This window comes from Lepidochelys kempii, chromosome 3 (genome assembly GCF_965140285.1).
Source record: "Lepidochelys kempii isolate rLepKem1 chromosome 3, rLepKem1.hap1, whole genome shotgun sequence".
Taxonomy (NCBI): Eukaryota; Metazoa; Chordata; order Testudines; family Cheloniidae; genus Lepidochelys; species Lepidochelys kempii.
Genome location: NC_136382.1, coordinates 106,657,932 through 106,680,745, shown reverse-complemented (window position 1 = coordinate 106,680,745; position 22,814 = coordinate 106,657,932). Strand labels below are relative to the sequence as shown.

General features: G+C 43.6%; 1 protein-coding gene across 1 annotated transcript; it reads left to right on the top strand.

Annotated features, from left to right (window-relative positions):
• Positions 1–6,433: 6,433 nt before the first annotated feature.
• LOC144930395 (uncharacterized) lies at positions 6,434–16,671 on the top strand. Its single transcript, XM_078851969.1, has 3 exons — positions 6,434–6,545; positions 7,830–8,708; positions 16,565–16,671. Exons 2-3 carry the CDS (start codon positions 7,862–7,864, stop codon positions 16,669–16,671), a joined length of 954 nt encoding a protein of 317 aa, XP_078708095.1. The 5' UTR covers positions 6,434–6,545; positions 7,830–7,861.
• Positions 16,672–22,814: the final 6,143 nt, after the last annotated feature.

The following is a 22,814-nucleotide window of genomic DNA, read 5'->3' as shown; positions in this document are numbered from 1 at the left end:
GGGTTGTGTAATGAGGTAAACTGTTTGCAGGGCCCTTTGTCATTTGTTGCAGAAGTTGGAAAGTGTGTAGTGAATGAGTCAGGGGGGTGAAGGAAGAGAAAAGATGGCCTCATGATTAAGGCACTAGAATGCCACCCTGGGGAATTGGATTCTATCCTAGACTCTGCCACAGAGTTCATATGTGATGCTGGGCAAGTCACTGCAACCAAATTCTTCACTAGTGGTCACTGATTTTTCTTTATTTTGCAGATGTCTTACTTGAGACCTTGGGTCTAATTTACAGAAATGCTTAGCACTCATAGCTGCAACCAAAGTCAATGGGAACTGTGCTTTGAACACATGAAGTGCTGAATAATACTAGGTTTCAGAGTAACAGCCGTGTTAGTCTGTATTTGCAAAAAGAAAAGGAGTACTTTTCCAATTAACCAATTTATTTGAGCAGAAGCTTTGAGACACTTAGGACCTGATTTTTCAGAATAATTAGTATTATATAAAGATGCAATGCGTATGCATTGGTATGCATCCGATGAAGTGAGCTGTAGCTCACGAAAGCTTATGCTCAAATGAATTGGTTAGTCTCTAAGGTGCCACAAGTACTCCTTTTCTTTATATAATACTAATTATTCTGAAAAATCAGGTCCTAAGTGTCTCAAATTTGGCACCCAAAATTATGGATTTTTTATCTTCATCTTTGTGCCTCAGTTCCCCATCTGTAAAATGGGGATGAAACCCAAAGGGGCATTGAGTTTGTGCAGCATGCAGACACTGTAGTGATGAACACTGCAGAAAAGTCTGAGGAATTAAGAGCAGGGTTTGAATAGTATGCAGTAAATAAGCCCTGGGCCCACACATTGAACAATGAAGAGAAAATACAATATTGAATAGCTGCTTGTTATGTGAACACTTGTTATTGTGTACACTGACTCAGGCAGGGCTTGTGTGGGGAAAAAATAGTATATAATCCTATAATTAAAGACTGTGTCTAAATTCATGCACCCACAGGGCTGAATTGGGTTGCTCAAGCAACCTTAATTTTGGCATTTGCTAACTTTTGAGTGCTTCGCTTACAACCAAAATTCCATCCTGTGACGTGACCTATCGAAACACACACAGGTCATCAGCAGGGTTGGAACCCTTAGATCCATCACAGATTTCAGTCACCAGAACTAAGGGAATAACCGAATGCAGCACTAGTAGTTTCTCCTCAGTGTGGAACTGCGCATTAGGTAGGGATGAGACCTCTATTTTGCCAGTGGGTCTTACAGATATTTGCAGAACTGACACCCACTCCCAGTCCTTAAGCTTCTAATCCCATTCTCCTTGCCTAGAAGTCCTATTCTTACCTCTCCAAACTCCCCATCCCAATACCCATCTTCCCTCCATGCATCCAGTTCCAGGCTCCTTTCCCAGCCAGTCCCAGTTTTCCCCTTACAGCTCTTCATCCACTCTGTCTCGTTTCCCCTCCCACCGGTCCATATTGCCAATTCCCATTGGCTGCCAGTCCAAGGCTCCTCATCCAGTATCTGTATCCTCCCCTGCCCCGGTCCCTTCCTGATTCCTTGCCCTAGTCTCTCCCTTTCCTTTCTCCTTACACCAGTCTCTTTACTGAGGCAGCACCAGTTCTTTCCCTTCACCCTGGATCCTCCATCAGTTTTATTCCAACTTTCCTCTACTTCATTTCCTCAGCCCAATTTGTCCCCAATTCCAGTCTCCTTTCCCAGAGTGTCCCTCCCATAACTCCCAATCTATTTTCCCTCTCCTCCCCTGCGGCCTCCAGGCCCAATCTACTCCTTCCTTAGGTCTGGCTCTTGTCCCATCTGCATTTGAATCAGGCAACTTCCTCCTCTACCTACATGGGGAACAGAAATTTGTTAATAGAGAGCTCTTCAGTCTAACAGACAAAGGTATGGCAATGTCTGGAAGTTGAAGGTAGACCAATTCAGACTAGGAATAAGGAGCAAATTTTTAACAATGAGAGTAATTAGCCAGGAGAACAATTTACCAACAGATGTGGTGGATCCTCTCCTGGAAACTTGCAATTCAAGGTTTTCTAAAAGATACGGTCTAGACAAAAATTATCTCAGGGAAGTTCTGTGGCCTGTATTGTACAGGTCAGACTATATTATCAAGTGATCACTTCTGATTTTATAATCTATTAATCACACTGCCTGGGCCCAGTGTGGGGATCACTGAGAGCACAGGAGAGGGTCTCTCTGCTGTCCTTTCCGGTGATTGTCTCTAACCCGATATATAGCAGATAAAGCTGCAATTGTAGGGAAAATCCTGCTCAGTCTTGCGCTAAAGTATACCCAGTAAAGATGGAACCTTTGGAGATTTTAGCATGAAACCGTAAGTGGGTGCCCTCAAAGACTGTGGGGGAGGGTGTCCAATGTGTAGCTAACCTTGAAACTATGACACCTGTCTCTTGTTTCTACTCCTACTCTTCCACCTAATGGCACACCTTCTTTGTTATAATGGCTGCTGTGTTGGAAGGGTACATAAGACACAACCTGATTGAGCCTACCACAATATAAATGTTAAATAACCATGAATGATGCCTTACCACATTAAATTGTAGTGTTTCTTCCTGAAAAGCTACATGTGCTCTTGTGACAGGAAGACCCTTTATCTCTCATGCTATGTGGCAAATGTTCTCTCTTTTGTCCTTTTAAAAATAAATAAATAAATCAGTCCGCTTGTTTCTGTAGGTTCTCGACCATCTCAAGATTTGGCCTTGTTTGAAGTTGAGAAGTCTGAACAGCAACCTGTTTGTGTAATTTAAACAGACAAGCAAAAAGGCTGATAAATGCTTTTGGGAGCAAAACCAATTTGTACCTAAAGAGCCTGATTCTTCTCTGCTGTATGTTGGAATAGCTACCCTGAAGCCTAGGGAGCTACACTGACTTGTGCTTGCTGAGAATCTGGCCAATAATGTTGCCTGACAAATTAAGCACTCTTGTAATCTTTAGCAACTGAGATAGAAGGAACAAATTCCCAAACATTTTCATCCTGTTAGAATATTGTCAGATAACGTGGAATGGAAGCAACAGAGGCAGTGGGAGCAGAGGGAAGTATGTCTGTGGTAATGATCTGGAGTCGCTGCAGATGAGCAGTTGGAAGCAAAGAATGTAGATAGAAAAAGGCTATTTAGAGCATCCAGTCTATTCCTCCTGCCAAAGCAGCATTGTACCTACAGGATATTCCTCAGTGTTTTGTCTACCTAGGTTTGTTCTGAAGAATTTCACCGTGAGATTCCACCATTTCACTTGAGAGACCTTTTTTCTAGAGAGAGTCTGTGTTATAGAAATGTTCCTAAACTTAGCCTAAATTGTCCCTTGTTGAGTTCAGCCTGAATATTCCTGTTCACCCTAAACCATTTGTTTTCCCTCCTTAATATTTGTCCTTCCAATATTTGCAATATATAGTGTTATCTTGTCCCCCTTTTAGCTAAGCTTCAGCAAATGGTCTTCTGTCTTTAAAGTCAAGCTCTCTGAACTCTTAATTATCATTGTTGACCTTCATTGGCACTGCTATAACTTATAAGCCGTTCTTCAAGTTGGGGTGCCCCCCCAAGGAATACAGTATTCCTGCCTCTTGTGAATGTGCTTTCTGAGAGCATTTTCCAGGCTTTTCTCCAGTCACAGTGATGCTCCAGCAGAAGGAATATATTTGGGGGAGAGGGAGTGGGCAATTTGCTCACTCAGTGAGGTGGGAAGGAGGACCCAACATTATGTTAACTTTGATGTCACAGCCACGTTCTAATGTACATTCTGTCCACTTTAACGTCCCCCTCCACTTTCAAAAGTATGTGATACTTTTCTTCACTTCCTGTCCTAAGCTGGGAGTTGGCATCAGTGGCACTGGTTTCCTGTATTTGGTGGTTTGGTTTGGTTTGTTTGTTTTGGAAGCATTTGGGGAATTTTTCAGACTAAAAAGTGCTGTTATTTATTGCTATAATAGATCTTCCTTTGAATGGATAGAAAGGATTTATGCTGTCAAAAGCCTCTGCTTCCTGTGGTAGCCTGGCAGTATTGTCAATGCTGCTATCTCTGCTGCTGTCCTAGGCCCCGATCTCACACCATGGAAGTGAATGGAAACTTTTGATTTTGATTTCAATGGCTGGAGGATTAGGCCGTTAGCTAATGTGCATAAGCTTGCTTGGCATATCCAAAGCAGGCTATGGGCCTGATTCTCCACTCTTTTCCATCACTGTTACCCCAGTGTAACTCGGCTACAATCAGTGGAGTACACAAGTGTAAAACTGATGTAACAGAGTGGCTAATCAGGCTCTGTCGCCTAGACCTATAGGGTGCCTCCCTACTTGAAGAATGAACACATTTCTTTATCCTGGTCTGTTTTCCGCCTTTCCACCAGGGACCATTATTCTCCAGCCATCTACCTTCTGCTCAAATAATCTACAATATGTTTATTTGCAATTTCATACAAAAGCCATAAGTAAATATCTCAATCAATAATTAAAATTAACTGCTGGGTTGTGCACTCTGCTCTTCCCAGCACTCTATCTATAGAGATGCAGAGGCAAGCAATGTTTTTACTTCAAAGTAATATATAATAACATCTGCAAGTAGAAAAGAGCTTTTAGATCATGTAGTCTGCCTCTTGCCAAGTCACCACTGTTCCCTTTAGTGCATCTTCTAGTGTGTGTTTTATTCAGATTACTTTTGAATGATACAAGACCACCACCACTATATTGCTTTGGGAGACTAAGGCCCTGATTCAGTGAGGGCTAGGCAACACCACTACTCACATGCTTAAAATTAGGCACATGCTTAAGCATCTCACTGACTATATTATATTACCGATGAGGAGTTAGAAGTAAAGAATTTAGAGATCGGGAAAAACCCTGTTACAGCATCCAGTCCATTCCTCCTGCCAAAGGAGAATTTCAGTCTATTGACTTCTCAGTGGGACTATTTACATGCTTAAAACTAAGCACATACTTGTGTATCTTGCTGAATTGAGGGCCTTAGTGTACTTCCTCATCCCTTTTCTTCATTGTTCATCCATTCCTTCATTTCCATAGCTTAACTGACTTATTGTTTGCTGATATGTAGCTTGTCACCAGCTGGTACTTGTGTGATGATTTTCTCATTATGTGCCCACAGACCAGAATTGAGCATGTAGCTTAAACTGCGCATAACGTCCCCCTCAATGAGTCAAACTGTTCTCAGATGCAGAAAAGAGATGGGTAATGTTACTCTTCTCTTCTCCTTTTGGTGTGAGATAAGACTGGAGTGTGTGTTTTGGAGGAGGGGAAAAAGAGATGCTGAGAGTATATAGAATGTTTGTGTCAATCTTTTGGTAAATAAGCTTCTTGTTTCTGTATAAAGTCTGTAAATAATTAATGGTGTGCACAGAAGGAAAAGCATACAGAATAAAAATGCATATTTATTAATGACATTACTAAATTAATCACTGGAAATCTTGCCTAGAAAATAAAACCTATCGTTATTAAAGCATACAAAATGTAAATACATCCTCTCTGCTCTACTCTTAGACTCTGCAGAAAGCAACTTTGACACAGTCCTTATATTGTGTGTAGCACCCATCCATTTGTATTACAGTAGTGCCTAGAGTCCTCAGCTGAGATGAGGGCCCCACTGTGCTAGGCTATGCAAGCACATAATAAGAAAAGTCCCTGGCCCAAAGAGCTTACAATATCAATAGGCAAGACAAAAGGTGGAGGAGAAATGGAGGTTGCACAGCATTTCAGTGGTAGGGCCGGGAATAGAGCTGAGGTCTTTTGAGTCCCTATTCTCTACTATATCCCAGCGCATCTTATCTCTTCTGACTTTCGCGGTGAAGAGTGACTCTCAGCCGTTCACTGCTTTCTGTAGTAGGCAGGCCCTGTGATGGAATGCTAAAATGGTATTATAAAGTTCAGCCCCTAGGCAGTGGTGCAAGTAAGCCAGTATGGTCAGGTACGCCATACCATTAAGACATTTATTGCTAGAACTCCATACCGGAAAGCCACATTTCCAAGAATGAATGTGTAGAGCCCCGCAAATTTATGCAAATTTATACCCGCAGATTTATACCCTGTCCTCCGGCAGGGCTGTACAGACTCCAGACAGGAGATGCAGCTGCATAGAAGGGCTGGGGGAGGTACAGTCGCGCCACAGGACCTGCCTGCACTAGGCACTGGCTCCTGGGAGCGGCAGCCCCACATTCTGCTCCTTTTGCTGCTGCGCTTCCCAGGAGAGCCCTGTGGTTCAGCGGATACAGATTTCTATCTGCGGACATCCGCATCCACCGGTATAAATTTTATCTGTGCAGGGCTCTTGTCATAAATATAAAGGGAAGGGTAAACCCCTTTGAAATCCCTCCTGGCCAGGGGAAAGCTCCTCTCACCTGTAAAGGGTTAAGAAGCTAAAGGTAACCTCGCTGGCACCTGACCAAAATGACCAATGAGGAGACAAGATACTTTCAAAAGCTGGGAGGAGGGAGAGAAACAAAGGGTTTGTGTGTCTGTCTGTAGTCGTCTTGGCCAGGGACAGAACAGGAATGGAGCCTTAGAACTTTTAGTAAGTAATCTAGCTAGGTATGTGTTAGATTATGATTTCTTTAAATGGCTGAGAAAAGAATTGTGCTGAATAGAATAACTATTTCTGTCTGTGTATCTTTTTTGTAACTTAAGGTTTTGCCTAGAGGGGTTCTCTATGTTTTTGAATCTAATTACCCTGTAAGATATCTACCATCCTGATTTTACAGGGGGGATTTCTTTATTTCTATTTACTTCTATTTTTTATTAAAAGTCTTCTTGTAAAACACTGAATGCTTTTTCATTGTTCTCAGATCCAAGGGTTTGGGTCTGTGGTCACCTATGCAAATTGGTGAGGCTTTTTATCCAACATTTCCCAGGAAAGGGGGAGTGCAAGTGTTGGGAGGATTGTTCATTGTTCTTAAGATCCAAGGGTCTGGGTCTGTAGTCACCTAGGCGAATTGGTGAGGCTTTTTACCAAACCTTGTCCAGGAAGTAGGGTGCAAGGTTTTGGGAAGTATTTTGGGGGGAAGGACGCGTCCAAACAGCTCTTCCCCAGTAACCAGTATTAGTTTGGGGGTGGTAGCGGCCATTCCAAGGATAACGGGGGTAATATTTTGTACCTTGGGGAAGTTTTGACCTAAGCTGGTAAAGATAAGCTTAGGAGGTTTTTCATGCAGGTCCCCACATCTGTACCCTAGAGTTCAGAGTGGGGGAGGAACCTTGACATGGTGGCACAGTGGTGGGATTAACCTGAAATCATTTTGAGATCCAGTTGAGATTTTTTGAACTAGAAATACAGATTTTAAAAAGGAATTTTTAGGAAGTCCAGAAGGCAGCTTTGAAACTGAAAGCAGCTTGGTTTCTCTCTGCTTTGTGGCCAAGCAGAGACAAAAGGGGATTATCTTGTGAATTGCAGGTTTCATTTGCCTGGAGGCAGGGTACTTAACTCCTGCAGGGAAATTCACAGTCTTCCAACCCAGAGGTTTGTTTTTTTTTTTTCTTTTCTTCCTAAAAGTAAATAGGGGGTGTGTACTCTACCCATTTGCCTGGAGACAAAAGTGGCAGGGTTTTTTTTAGGATTTTGATTTTTTTTTTTGTTTTACAAGGAGCACAGGTTTGAAAAGAAATTTTTTTTTTTCTTCGTTGGGCTGGGTAAGCAGGTTTCCAAGTAGTTGGAGGTTTTTTGCTTTAATTTGGGCCCAGAGCAGAGACAAGGGAATTGTCTTTTTCTGTAGGCTGACAATCACTATCAGAGAATAGGTATTCTATTCCAGCACAGCAAAATTTTACAGCCAAGTTTTGTTTGTTTATTTCTAAACCTCAGGTGTAAAGTTAGTTAAAAACAGAGAGGTTAGAATGGCCAAATCCTCGGCTCGACTACAGCTGGAATTAGCCAAATTTCAGGCTGAGGAAAAACAAAGGGAACATGAAAGACAGATAGAACTCATGCGGCTGGAGAAGGAGGTACAGGAGGCTGCCCACAAGAGGGAAATGGAGGCGAGGAAGCATGTGGAGGAGATGGAGAGAATAAAGGCCCAGCAGAACATACCAACAAACCCTAACAATCCTTCTCCAGGTACCACTTCCCATCCCAGAAAGTTCCCCACCTACAAGGCAGGTGATGATACCGAGGCCTTCTTAGAAAACTTCGAAAGGGCCTGCCTTGGGTACAACATCTCTACTGACCAATACATGGTAGAGCTGAGGCCGCAGCTCAGTGGACCCTTAGCTGAGGTGGCAGCTGAAATGCCTAGAGAACACATGAACAAGTATGAACTGTTTAAATCCAAGGCGAGAGTCAGAATGGGGATAACACCCGAGCAGTCTCGTCGGAGGTTCCGAGCCCTAAGGTGGAAACCAGACATGTCATTTACCCGACATGCCTACCACATTGTGAAACATTGGGATGCCTGGATATCAGGAGCAAGTGTTGAATCTCCAGTAAATTTGCCCTTCCTAATGCAAATGGAACAATTCTTAGAGGGTGTTCCTGAGGAAATAGAAAGATACATCCTAGATGGGAAACCCAAAACTGTAATCGAGGCAGGAGAGATTGGAGCCAGATGGGTGGAGGTGGCAGAGAAGAAGAAAACTGGTCGCAGTTGGAGCGGAGACCAGAAGGGACCACCCCAGACCACACCCTATTACCGGGGGCCGCCCAAAGCCCCACCTACCTCCCAAAGAACCCTCCAGACCCCTTATCGTCCCACCACCCCGTTCTCCAGCAACCCTCCTCGTCCCAGTGACCCGTCAGCTGGACGATGTTTTAAGTGTAACGAGCTGGGGCATGTAAAGGCCAACTGCCCCAAGAACCCCAACAGATTACAGTTCATTGCACCGGAATCACACCAGAGGTCCACAGGCCCAGATACCTCCCAGATACCCTTGGAGCGGAGGGAAACTGTGAGTGTGGGCGGGAAGAAGGTCACCGCGTGGAGGGACACCGGAGCACAAGTGTCAGCTATCCATGCTTCCTTAGTGGACCCCAATTTAATCAACCCAGAGATCCAAGTGACGATTCAACCCTTCAAGTCCAACTCTTTCAATTTGCCTACAGCCAAGTTGCCTGTCCAGTACAAGGGCTGGTCAGGAATGTGGACTTTTGCAGTCTATGATGATTATCCCATCCCCATGCTGTTGGGGGAAGACTTGGCCAATCATGTGAAGCAGGCCAAGAGGGTGGGAATGGTCACCCGCAACCAGGCTAAACAAGCCGTGAGGCCTAGCTCTGTTCCGGAAACTTCTATCAGGACCCAGTCAGAGGTGATGGACCTGGACCCCAGGCCAATGTCTGCAACAGCAGTAGTGGATCCAGTCCCAGAGACCCAGACGGAACCAGTCCCAGAACCGGAACCAGCCGAACAACCAACACCAGACCCCGTGTCAGCACTGAATCCAGTACTTGCAACCTCAACACCAGAGGGCCCCACCGAACCTGAACTGGCAGCAGCCGATAACCCTACACAAGAGGCTCAGCCGGAGCCTGAATCCCAACATAGTGCACCAGCGGAGAGCGGTTCACAGTCAACAGAAACAGCTCCATCCCCTATATCGCTTCCAGAGGGACCAAGCCTAGGTCCACAATCCCATGAGGAACTGATGTCTCCAGGATCAAGGGAACAGTTCCAGACCGAACAGGAAGCAGATGAAAGCCTCCAGAGAGCTTGGACGGCGGCACGGAGCAACCCACCGCCTCTCAGCTCTTCTAATCGATCCAGGTTTGTTGTAGAAAGAGGACTTTTATACAAGGAAACTCTTTCTGGGGGACACCAGGAAGACTGGCATCCTCAGAGACAGTTGGTAGTTCCAACTAAATACCGGGCCAAGCTCTTGAGCTTAGCCCATGATCACCCTAGTGGCCATGCTGGGGTGAACAGGACCAAAGACCGTTTGGGGGGGTCATTCCACTGGGAGGGAATGGGCAAGGATGTTTCTACCTATGTCCAGTCTTGTGAGGTGTGCCAAAGAGTGGGAAAACCCCAAGACCAGGTCAAAGCTCCTCTCCAGCCACTCCCCATCATTGAAGTTCCATTTCAGCGAGTAGCTGTGGATATTCTGGGTCCTTTTCCGAAAAAGACACCCAGAGGAAAGCAGTACATACTGACTTTCATGGATTTTGCCACCCGATGGCCGGAAGCAGTAGCTCTAAGCAACACCAGGGCTAAAAGTGTGTGCCAGGCACTAGCAGACATTTTTGCCAGGGTAGGTTGGCCCTCCGACATCCTCACAGATGCAGGGACTAATTTCCTGGCAGGAACTATGAAAAACCTTTGGGAAGCTCATGGGGTAAATCACTTGGTTGCCACTCCTTACCATCATCAAACAAATAGCATGGTGGAGAAGTTTAATGGAACTTTGGGGGCCATGATACGTAAATTCGTAAATGAGCACTCCAATGATTGGGACCTAGTATTGCAGCAGTTGCTCTTTGCCTACAGAGCTGTACCACATCCCAGTTTAGGGTTTTCCCCATTTGAACTTGTATATGGCCGTGAGGTTAAGGGGCCATTGCAGTTGGTGAAGCAGAAATGGGAGGGATTTACACCTTCTCCAGGAACTAACATTCTGGACTTTGTAACCAACCTACAAAACACCCTCCGAACCTCTTTAGCCCTTGCTAGAGAAAACTTACAGGATGCTCAAAAAGAGCAAAAAGCCTGGTATGATAAAAATGCCAGAGAGCGTTCCTTCAAAGTAGGAGACCAGGTCATGGTCTTAAAGGCGCTCCAGGCCCATAAAATGGAAGCATCGTGGGAAGGGCCATTCGTGGTCCAGGAGCGCCTGGGAGCTGTTAATTATCTCATAGCATTCCCCACCTCCAACCGAAAGCCTAAGGTGTACCATATTAATTCTCTAAAGCCCTTTTATTCCAGAGAATTAAAGGTTTGTCAGTTTACAGCCCAGGGAGGAGACGACGCTGAGTGGCCTGAAGGTGTTTACTACGAAGGGAAATGTGCTGGTGGTGTGGAAGAGGTGAACCTCTCCATGACCCTTGGGCGTATGCAGCGACAGCAGATCCAGGAGCTGTGCACTAGCTACGCGCCAACGTTCTCAGCCACCCCAGGACTGACTGAACGGGCATACCACTCCATTGACACAGGTAATGCTCACCCAATTAGGGTCCACCCTTACCGGGTGTCTCCTCAAGCTAAAACTGCTATAGAACGGGAGATCCAGGATATGTTACATATGGGTGTAATCCGCCCCTCTGAAAGTGCATGGGCATCTCCAGTGGTTCTAGTTCCCAAACCAGATGGGGAAATACGTTTTTGCGTGGACTACCGTAAGCTAAATGCTGTAACTCGCCCAGACAACTATCCCATGCCACGCACAGATGAACTATTAGAGAAACTGGGAAGGGCCCAGTTCATCTCTACCTTGGACTTAACCAAGGGGTACTGGCAGGTACCGCTAGATGAATCTGCCAAGGAAAGGTCAGCCTTCATCACACATCTCGGGCTGTATGAATTTAATGTACTCCCTTTCGGGCTGCGAAATGCACCCGCCACTTTCCAAAGACTTGTAGATGGTCTCCTAGCGGGATTAGGAGAATATGCAGTCGCCTACCTTGACGATGTGGCCATATTTTCGGATTCCTGGGCAGACCACCTGGAACATCTACAAAAAGTCCTTGAGCGCATAAGGGAGGCAGGACTAACTGTTAAGGCTAAGAAGTGTCAAATAGGCCTAAACAGAGTGACTTACCTTGGACACCAGGTGGGTCAAGGAACTATCAGCCCCCTACAGGCCAAAGTGGATGCTATCCAAAAGTGGCCTGTCCCAAAGTCAAAGAAACAGGTTCAATCCTTCTTAGGCTTGGCCGGTTATTACAGACGATTTGTACCGCACTACAGCCAAATCGCTGCCCCACTGACAGACCTAACCAAAAAGAAACAGCCAAATGCTGTTCAGTGGACCGGAAGGTGTCAGAAGGCCTTTAACAAGCTTAAAGCGACACTCATGTCTGACCCTGTACTAAGGGCCCCAGACTTTGACAAACCGTTCCTAGTAACCACAGATGCATCCGAGCGTGGTGTGGGAGCAGTTTTAATGCAGAAAGGACCTGATCAAGAATTCCACCCTGTAGTGTTTCTCAGCAAAAAACTGTCTGAGAGGGAAAGCAACTGGTCAGTCACTGAAAAAGAATGTTATGCCATTGTCTACGCTCTGGAAAAGCTACGCCCATATGTTTGGGGACGGCGTTTCCACCTGCAAACCGACCATGCTGCACTAAAGTGGCTTCACACCGTCAAAGAAACTAACAGAAAACTTCTTCGGTGGAGTTTAGCTCTCCAAGATTTTGATTTCGACATCCAACACATCTCAGGAGCTTCTAACAAAGTGGCTGATGCACTCTCCCGTGAAAGTTTCCCAGAATCAACTGGTTAAAATCGTCCTTGAGATGTGGAAAATATTGTTAGTCTTTATGTACTTGGTAGTATATTTAGAGATGCATGTGTCTTATTAACTCTGTTTTCCTAGAGCTCCAGGAAGAAATCCCAGCCAGTGTTTCACCCTAGCTGAGATTTGGGGGGCGTGTCATAAATATAAAGGGAAGGGTAAACCCCTTTGAAATCCCTCCTGGCCAGGGGAAAGCTCCTCTCACCTGTAAAGGGTTAAGAAGCTAAAGGTAACCTCGCTGGCACCTGACCAAAATGACCAATGAGGAGACAAGATACTTTAAAAAGCTGGGAGGAGGGAGAGAAACAAAGGGTTTGTGTGTCTGTCTGTAGTCGTCTTGGCCAGGGACAGAACAGGAATGGAGCCTTAGAACTTTTAGTAAGTAATCTAGCTAGGTATGTGTTAGATTATGATTTCTTTAAATGGCTGAGAAAAGAATTGTGCTGAATAGAATAACTATTTCTGTCTGTGTATCTTTTTTGTAACTTAAGGTTTTGCCTAGAGGGGTTCTCTATGTTTTTGAATCTAATTACCCTGTAAGATATCTACCATCCTGATTTTACAGGGGGGATTTCTTTATTTCTATTTACTTCTATTTTTTATTAAAAGTCTTCTTGTAAAACACTGAATGCTTTTTCATTGTTCTCAGATCCAAGGGTTTGGGTCTGTGGTCACCTATGCAAATTGGTGAGGCTTTTTATCCAACATTTCCCAGGAAAGGGGGAGTGCAAGTGTTGGGAGGATTGTTCATTGTTCTTAAGATCCAAGGGTCTGGGTCTGTAGTCACCTAGGCGAATTGGTGAGGCTTTTTACCAAACCTTGTCCAGGAAGTAGGGTGCAAGGTTTTGGGAAGTATTTTGGGGGGAAGGACGCGTCCAAACAGCTCTTCCCCAGTAACCAGTATTAGTTTGGTGGTGGTAGCGGCCATTCCAAGGATAACGGGGGTAATATTTTGTACCTTGGGGAAGTTTTGACCTAAGCTGGTAAAGATAAGCTTAGGAGGTTTTTCATGCAGGTCCCCACATCTGTACCCTAGAGTTCAGAGTGGGGGAGGAACCTTGACAGCTCTAGTCACAGAACATTTTTTGTGAGGAGTGGGAGTCTAGTAAACCAGTAAGTTTAAAATCTACTTGCACCACTGTCCCTAGGTCATGCTATGTGTAACATACCATACCTGAGCTGGTAACAGCTGTTCCTGGGAGTGCCCTAAAGTATCTCAGAGAGAACATATCTCTCTTTCCATGATGGAAGCACTGTAGCCAGTCCATATCTGGTACAGAAAGCTGACCTGCTAGTAGCAGCCTTGTAACCTACTATGTATGAGAATTACATGACTAGTCCTCTGATGATTTTTCTGATGATCAAGCTTCACTAGCATTTCTTGTGTTTCTTACTACCAGAGATGAGGCAGAATCTGATTCTAGCCAGCTGTCTCATTGCTTTATAAAGGCCTTCCCCGAATAAAGAATCTGGAAAGCAAGTCCAGCAGCATTCCTCCTGAAAGACAGTCACTGAGGGCCAGATTTTTAGAGGTGTGTAGGTGCCTAGAGTTTGACTTAGGTGTCTAGTGGGATTTTCAAAAGCATCTAGGGAGTTTGACCCATTAGTGACAGCGGCAGAACTGATGATTCATAATTTACGTGTAGAGAGCTTATTCTTATGGGGACAAGTGCATTAGAAATGCTTAGCTAGATAAATCTACTTCTTCAAAACCTCTTGGAAAGAGAGGAATACATCAAAGTAAATTTAATTAGTTTACAAAACTCCACTCCAGAATCAAAGGCCTTTGCAGCTCCTTTCCCTATATGTTAGGAACTGATGGCTGAGATTTTTTTTGGATTTACAAAAGTTGATAGCTAAATGGACTATAAAAGTCTCTCCTCTCTACCTATTTTTATGCATCTTTATAGAAGTCCAGACACACATACCATGTTGTTACTAGCAATTAAACCTAAGGTTTAAAGGTTAAACAATTAACAATAAAGTTGAACTCTGACCTTCTGAACTAAAGCCCCTTCTGGATCACAGAGAGAAGCTAATTCAATAGAATTTCTAATACAGATGTTAAATCCAGATGTCTCTATGAATCAATGTGGGGACCATTTAAAAAATCAATACTGTATTCAGTACCTCTAGCAGCTGCAAGAATTGCAGTAGCTCTGTGCTTAGAAGATTCTAAAGAAACAGAGGTGGATACCACATTATTATAGACTAATATTGAGGTGTAACAAATACTGAATTTGAATACAATTTGAATACAGATTGTTTTCCTTTGCCAGTTTCTTTCCATTACTCTGAAAATAATATCAATGTTTCATACAGTTCAGATGAGCATCCATACTAAAGTGCTGAATCTTTTGAGACTTGTCCATTATTAGAGGACGTCTGTTTTTCCTAAGGTTCTGAAGTTCACCGTTTTTGTGTTGCGTGCCCTGACTCATCACTGCAAGGCTGGCCTTAGATACAAGCATTCAAAGGTATGTCTACATTGCAATAAAAGACCTGTGGTTGGCTTGGGTCAGCTGCTTCACGCTCGTGGGGCTTGTAGAGTGAGGCTAGAAAACTGCAGTGTAGATGTTCAGGCTGGAGCCTGGGCTCTGAGACCCCTCCAAGGGGGAAAGGTTCTCAGAGCCCAGGCTCCAGCCTGAACTCAAATGTTTACATAGCTATTCTTAGCCCCCTCTGCCCAAGCCCCATAACCCTGGATCAGCTGACCCAGGCTATGAGACTTGGTGTTGCAAGCTTTTTATTGTGGTGTAAACCTACCCCAAGTGACAATACTAACTCATCCACTCAGGACCTCTCCTCCAGCAGAAAGACCTGGATGAGTTAAGCTCATTGTCAATCCAGATTTCATCCTCTCTGGCAGCAGGAATGAAAGCTGAAAAACCCACCTCCTGCCACAGATCTCTCCCTTGCAGAGTGGGATCTGTTCTATTAATTCAGGTGGAATACATGGACTAAAGGTGTCAACATAACACAGTCACTGTGCAGCACTCAACAAGTTTGGGGTTTGTTATATAATTTGCTTAGTACCATGGCAAACACACCATTAAAAATCCTGTTAAACTTTCTTTAAAGATACAGAGAAGAAGAAAAAACAGTAAAAACATTTGAAATGTACTCAATACGGATTTCATTTTAACAACATCCCTTGTTCCCCTTCCCTTTAACAGAAGAGAGGGTTTAGAAGGAAATACCCCATGCCTCTTGTTTGACAGGCTCTTGGATGGTATCAAAGATGGTAATGACTCTCCTTGTGGGGAAAAGAGAAGGTTAGCCGAGATGGGCTGGAGCTGTTTCATCCCACGTGGTAGTTGGGAGCCAGTCGGCAGAAGTGGCCATGTCATCTCGTTCCTTCTCTCAGACCTTGTTTGGTCAGGACATCTCTCAGGATTAGGATGAAGAAGGTCTGTGGGGGTCCCAGGCGATGATGGGGTGGCAGCCATGATGGTGAAGCTTGATTCAGTAGCCTCCATCTATTCTTCCCTATTTTCACCCCCAATGACTTTTTTTGTAAGGACCCATGTGTAACATCTTATGAACTTTTACATACTACTTGCAGATGAGTGCACAATTAAGGTACATTTTTAGGCCCAATTTTTCTAACTGATCAACATGGGGACAATTCACAGATATTCCTTTCCAACACTATTGATTTGGACCCACAAGTTGTGAGGTCAGTTCTCCATAACTGCAAACTTCTCATACATTTTCTAGATCCAGGCCTTTTTCAGCAATACGGCTTTCCAAGCATCTCCCTCCTGTAACATAGCTGTGTTTTGTATTTTCTCTTTGATGTATTTGATTGCATTTTTCCAGGTTGAATCTCACTTTAATTCCTGCCATTTCTCTAATCTCTTTCAATCCATTTATATTTTCTCTCTTGACTCTCCTGTGTCTGCAATTCCCCTTCAGTTTGTATTGTGCATGAATGTAGTTAATGTGCATTTATATTTCCTTTTCCAAGATTGTTAATAACATTTAACAAAGTAGGATCCAACAATGACCATTGCATGACCTCGCTAAAACAATTGAGCCCAACTAAGTGCAGTCATTGCCATCTATGACTCTGCTTTGCCTACAATCTGTTGATTGGTTTTGAATCCATTTGACAGTACCATTGTTCAAGCCTATTTGATTTAATTTTTCTAATAGAATTTTGTGAGGCAGTGTCTCATGCTTTAGTGAAGGCCAAGTACGATATCCACTCTACTGTCTTAACTTTCACTACTGATTCAGTAAATTGGATCAATGAAACCTGATCATGTCTTCCTAGCATGCTTTTATTCATTGTTGGTCCCATGTCACTTATTGCTCTTAATGTCTCTATCTTCTAGGTGCTAAAGGAGAAAAGTTGCCTCATTACTTGATTAGGGACTGAAGTTAGCTCTCTCTTTCCATATTTAAAGACTGGAAACAAATATGCACTTTTAGTCATCTGAAACCAGCCCAATTCTTCAAGAAGCTTAGAAAATGCCTGATGATAATGGTTTAATTAGTTCCTCTACTAGTCTCTGGAGACTGGAATGTGATTCCAGACCAGAAGAGATGTGTATATTATACGACATTTTTCTAATACTCTTTCACAGAATTCTGTAGATTGCTATATCCTATATGTTGTCATTTAATGTGATGATATTTGGTCTGCATGATCTTATTTCTCTTGTTAAGGAGATGAGCAGTGTTTGAGAAGCTGTCAAATGGAGTTTCTAAAATACACTCATACAGTAATATGCCCAATGTATTGATCCTTCTATACGTGTAGTAGTAATAATGGCTATGAATTTAAACAGTGATGACTACTAAAATAAACACATTTTCATAAGATTAGAAGTGTCTGAACTGGGGATAGGTAGGAAGTGATGGGATGCTTTTACTCTCTTTCCTCCCTCTCCCCCACACCTCACCCCTTTCAACCAGCGGAGCTGAGAAGTAGGGTATGGCATAACCACACATATAGCAGATGAGAACCTGTCAATATGACAAATCTCATCTAAATCACTGACACGAATGAAGGGTTTTTTGAAGAATCTTCCAGCAATATGATCAAAGCTTGTTTTGTTTTGTTTTTTTCAATATTTGTACTCCATTTCAGCAGTCTCTACAATAAGTATTGTAACACTTTTTTTCCAAAGGGCTTTAGACACAGCCATTTAGATACAGTCATCACAAAACTCTTTATGAGGTAGATAGTTAAAAACTATTAATTATTATTGCAAATAAGAGGAAACTAAAGTCCCAGGCCACAGAGACAATCAATGTCAGAAGTAGGAATTAAAAATCAAAAGGCCTTGGATCCCAGTCCTATGCTCGGTCCCCTAGAATACACTTTATTTCTAAAAAGTAAGAAAGTTATACTAAGTCCATGGACTACTGAATCCAGATGAAAGTTGCTGAATTGAAACCTGCATTATTTAACAAAGCATTCACCAACAGGCTCCTGGGAATTCTCCTGTTGATTTAATTTAGCAGACTCCGAGCTGGAACAGCACCCTGATCCAATCTCGCACTGTATACTGTTCCTTAATTTCAAAAAGGCAAACTTTAAAAAAATTAAGGGAATTAGTTAGGAAAGTGGACTGGACTGAAGAACTCAAGGATCTGAATGTTGAAGAGGTTTGGAATTACTTTAAGTCAAAGCTGCCAAAACTATCTGAAGTCTGCATACCAAGCAAGGGGAAAAAATTCATAGGGAAGGGTTGCAGACCAAGCTGGATAAGCAAGCATCTCCAACAGGTGTTTGAGAGAAAGCAGAACACCTACAAGGAATGGAAGATGGGATGGATCAGTAAGGAAAGTTACCTCTTGGAGGTCAGAAACTGTAGGGAGAACAGCCAAAAGCCAAGCAGAGTTGGACCTTGCAAAAGGAAATTAAAACCAATAGTAAAAGGTTCTCTAGCCATATAATTTAAAAAAAAAAATCAAGGAAAGAAGTGGGACCACTAAGCACTGAGGATGGGGGGTGGAGATTAAAGATAATCTATGCATGGTCCAACACCTAAACAAATACTTTGCCTCAATTATTAATGAGGCAAATGAAGAGCTTTGGGTTTTGGCAGGGTGGCTAATGGGAACAAGAATAAGGAGGTAGAAATTACCCCATCCGACGTGGAAGTCAAATAGTTTAACGGGACTAAATCAGGGGGCCCAGATAATTTCTGTCCAAGAATATTAAAGGAACTGGCACATGAAATTGCAAGCTCAATAGCAAGGGTTTTTAATGAATCTGTAAACTCAGGGGTCATACACTATGATTGGAGAGGTTTCAGAATTGCTAATATAGTTCCTATTTTTAAGAAAGGGGGAAAAAATTGATCTGGGAAATGACAGGCCTGTTGATTTGACCTCAATTGTATGCAAGGTCTTGGAACAAATTTTAAAAGAGAAAGTAGTTAAGTAAATAACTTAATTGCCTAAGTCCAAGGGGCAGAACCAGGGCCTTGCTGGTCTTCAATTGCTTCCTGCTGCTGTTTTCAAATCTGGGGATGCATTTGGTTTCAGATGTAAGTCTCCGAGGTAGAAAGGATAATGTCCATCAACAAGAATGCTTGCTCTCCTGAAAGCATGTGTTGGCTTGGAACTCAGTGAGTATAATCTGGGAGAAACACAAAAGAGTCTATGGCAAACTATGTTGTGCAGAATTTCCCTTCCCCCTTTTCCCCTAAAAAAGGATGAAGAAGATTTGATTGAGAGAGAATCTAGAAAAATAATTAGGCAAGCTAAATTTCAACCTGCACCTTCTTTTCTTTTTTCGTGGTCGGCTTTGCAAACTAATAATCTTTGATCTCTGGAGTTTTGAGCTGGCCACAAGAGCCTATATGAAGGTATTCAATTATTTAGTGTTCTTTTAAAAGAAAAGGTAATGTATGCAAGAGAGAAGTAAGATCCGCTCTGTTGAACACCAGAGCAGCTGGGACTGTACATGAACAGTTAGCTATATCAGAGTGCTCAAACTCCATGGCTTTTTCAGTGGAGCCCATCGTAATTCAATCCAGGAATCCAATACTCATATTTTTCCCATGAGGGGATTAATTACATTGCTGTGTAGAACATTTTGACACTGAAAACCTTTGTCACCTTCCTCTCCCCTCTGTGGGATATGTGCAGTACGTTTTATAAAATGATTTCCCTCTTGTCCTCCTTCACTTTCCATGAGATTGATATCCTCACTGATTGTCCAGGCTTGAAGCCGTTTTGATCTTCTACCTCTGGTCACCTTTGTCTCATTGATCCTGTAGGCAGTAATTTATTTACTAGGGTTCATTCTGGAAATCTAATCAAAGCATGTTAGACTCAGTGAGGTGGATCACTGCCCAGTCCTTTATGTTCACATCACATTTTGAACAGGTAGCAATTTGTACATTCCAGGTCAAGCTCTGAAGCCTAGGAGTTTGGGTGGGTTTGAGACCAAGCTTCTGCCTGAGCCAGAATGTCCACATTGGTATTTTGAGTGTGCTAGCTTGAGCCCCACTAGTGCAAGACTTGCTCTCAGCTGCAGTATAGATGCAGCTAACTGCCCCAGGTAGACTCCACTGACATGAACTAAAAGATACCTAGTGCGTATTAACATAGTCCTGGAACAACATGAACTAGTTACCTTTTAGTTTGCCTTCCTCTGCAGCATGGGGCACGGGATCACTTGCAGGTTATAAATGGCGGATTCTCTGTAACTTGAAGTCTTTTCAATCATGATTTGAGGCCTTCAGTAACTCAGCCAGAGGTTATGGGTCAGACTAGATGATCACGATGGGCCTTTCTGTCCTTTGAGTCTGAGTCTACATGGGGCAATTAGTGTGTAACATCTTATAGTGCTCTACAATTCCCCCCACCCCCAGAAACTGGACTGTGCACCATGTAGACAAGCGCTAAGTGTTCAGATGGACTAAGCAAGAGTTTTCTTAATAGACAATATCACGCTATTCAATGCTACATTATATGTGGTATTTCAGTCAATAGCTTGGAGCAGTGTCTTCCCTTCTATATTATCCTCTACCTATGGTAGCTGCTACTACTGAATTGTCGACACTGCCCATTGTTAAGCTCATCCTTTCCCACGCATTTCCAGCAGCCTAAGTAACTGGGGTATCTTGGGAGGTTAGCACTAGTCCTTCAGATGTAGGGCATGTGGTTCCATGTCTTTGAATGGGTGACAGAGAGTCTCTGCCCAGGGAGTGCACCAGAGAGGCTAAGGAAAGGGCTGGTTTTGGAATTTACCCAAACCAAGGGAAGCTTAAGAGCACATGGTTCCAGCATGGTGGGACCCAAACACAGCTGCCTGGTGAGTGTCTAGCAGGGGCAGCTCAACTAGGGCTGTGGCAGGCAGCAAAATTTGTGCAGGTGCAAAACCCCATGTTCATGGCCCCGGTTGATTAATTGCATGTATAATTATAATTTGCATCAAAGTAGCACGTAGCAGGGCCAACTAGACTGGGGTCCCATAGTGCTAGGCATCGCATAGCCATTTAGTAAAAGACTGCTCCTGCACAAACTAGTTAAGTTTGCACCGAACACCTGGATTTGACTTCTGTGCACAAATTCCCATTGGTGTTCTGACAGATTTTGTAGTCACACTGCTGGAAGGATGCTGAAAATTAGGAACTTAACATCCATGTCCAATATATATATATTTTAATGTGATATTAGAAGTACATTCCTGGCAACAAATAGTTTCTTGGTGGATTATAAAAACGTAGAGCTAAAGAAAATTGACTACTTTTTTGTATCTCAGTTCTGTGTTCTTCACAAAAAGGAACCTTTTTCATGGAATGCACTTAAAATAAGACCATCCTCCAATTCTCTGCTCCTGTTTTCAGAAATGCAAGCCAAAAATCCAGCACACAGTGCCAGAAGCTCTTGGCCCTCTCCTCCAACACAAATCCAAAGAAAATAAAGAGAGTATGGGTGAAAGGGAATGTAATTGAATCTCTCTTCTCAGACAGCTGTAGAGGTTTCTTTCAGGGATGACTCTGTCTTGGTTTTTGAGCTCCAGGAGGAGAAGCTGGATGTTTTGAACTCAGGGTCTGTGATCTGGAGTTGCTCGCATGCCCATTCCCTGTTTGTCTGATTAATCCAAAAGTGATAGTCCTCAGTAATGACTGCTGTTGTAGTCTCATAATACTTCAGCTCACAGCATGAGGATGTGCTAATTGAATTACACCCTTTACTACTAAGGATGAACACCGTTGTATTGTGCTCTTCATGGAAGTGGGAGAGAGAAAATGGTTCAGCTGTTTGAATGTAGTGAGAGTGGGGACAAAACACACATTCTCCATTCTAGCGGGGGAAAAAAAAAAAGTATAGGATTCTCTTTTTGAACAGCCTGGGGATTGCAAAGTGAAACTGGGCATGGAAAACTTCCCTGAGAAGGGCTCTTCTTGTTTTATAGGCTATTGATTTAAATTTGACTCATTTCTGAGCAGTTGCAGTCACATGCTGAACCTGCACATTCGATTTGTTTTAAATTGAAACTCGTAAAAGCGCCCAGTGAAACCAAGGGAAAGATAGTACGGAAAAGATTTCCATGGGCTTTGGATAAAGTACGTAGCTAAGGAAGTATTCATGGGTCATGCACTGGGTGACTAACTTGCCCACAGAGAGAAAAGTCCATTCACATGTCTGCGGTGACTCCTGGATACCTGGGGCTGGGAGAAGCAATCCTATAGGCCCTGTTAAAATCTAAGAGAGGGCTCTGGGAACTTGTGTTGGAAGTGCAGAATGTGCTAATGGCTAAGATGCACAGGGAAAGGGCTCACTCCTGCACATCCTAAGAGATTCACTACGGCAGTAGTTCTCAACCAGGAGCCTGGGGCCTCCTGTGGGGCCAGAAGCAGGTTTCAGCAGGTCCTCCTAGCAGGGCCAGTGTTAGACTTGCTGGGGCCCAGGGTAGAAAGCTGAAGCCCCACAACCTGGGGCTAAAGTTTGGGGCCCTGAGCCCGGCTACCTGAAGTGGAAGCCAAACATAGCTTTGTGGTGGCCCCGGTGGCATGGGACCCCAGGCAATTTCCTTGCTTGCTACCCTCTAACGCTGGCCCAGTTGTTGTGGCATAGATGGGCCATGGAGTTTATATAGCATGTTGGGGGTGGGTCCTGAGAAAAAGGTTGAGACCCCCTGCTCTGGGGAAGGCCTTGCTAGGGATCCGTGCAGGTGCACACTAAGCTTATTAAAACTGGATTCCTTATGGCAAGCAATAAACTACTGCTTTAGTCCCTCTGGAACTTGTAATATTCCAAGGGGGTATAGAAGGCACTACTGTGGCCTTCGCTTAGTGCAAATGAGAGACCTTACTCCGGTTCATCTTCAAAGCTATTTTCAACATGAGGAAGGCCCAAAGAGCGTTTCTCTCTGCTAAGGACTGTAGCATGTGTGCAAAAGGAAGGAGCCCTTTTGCAGCCTCCTAAGGCGTGC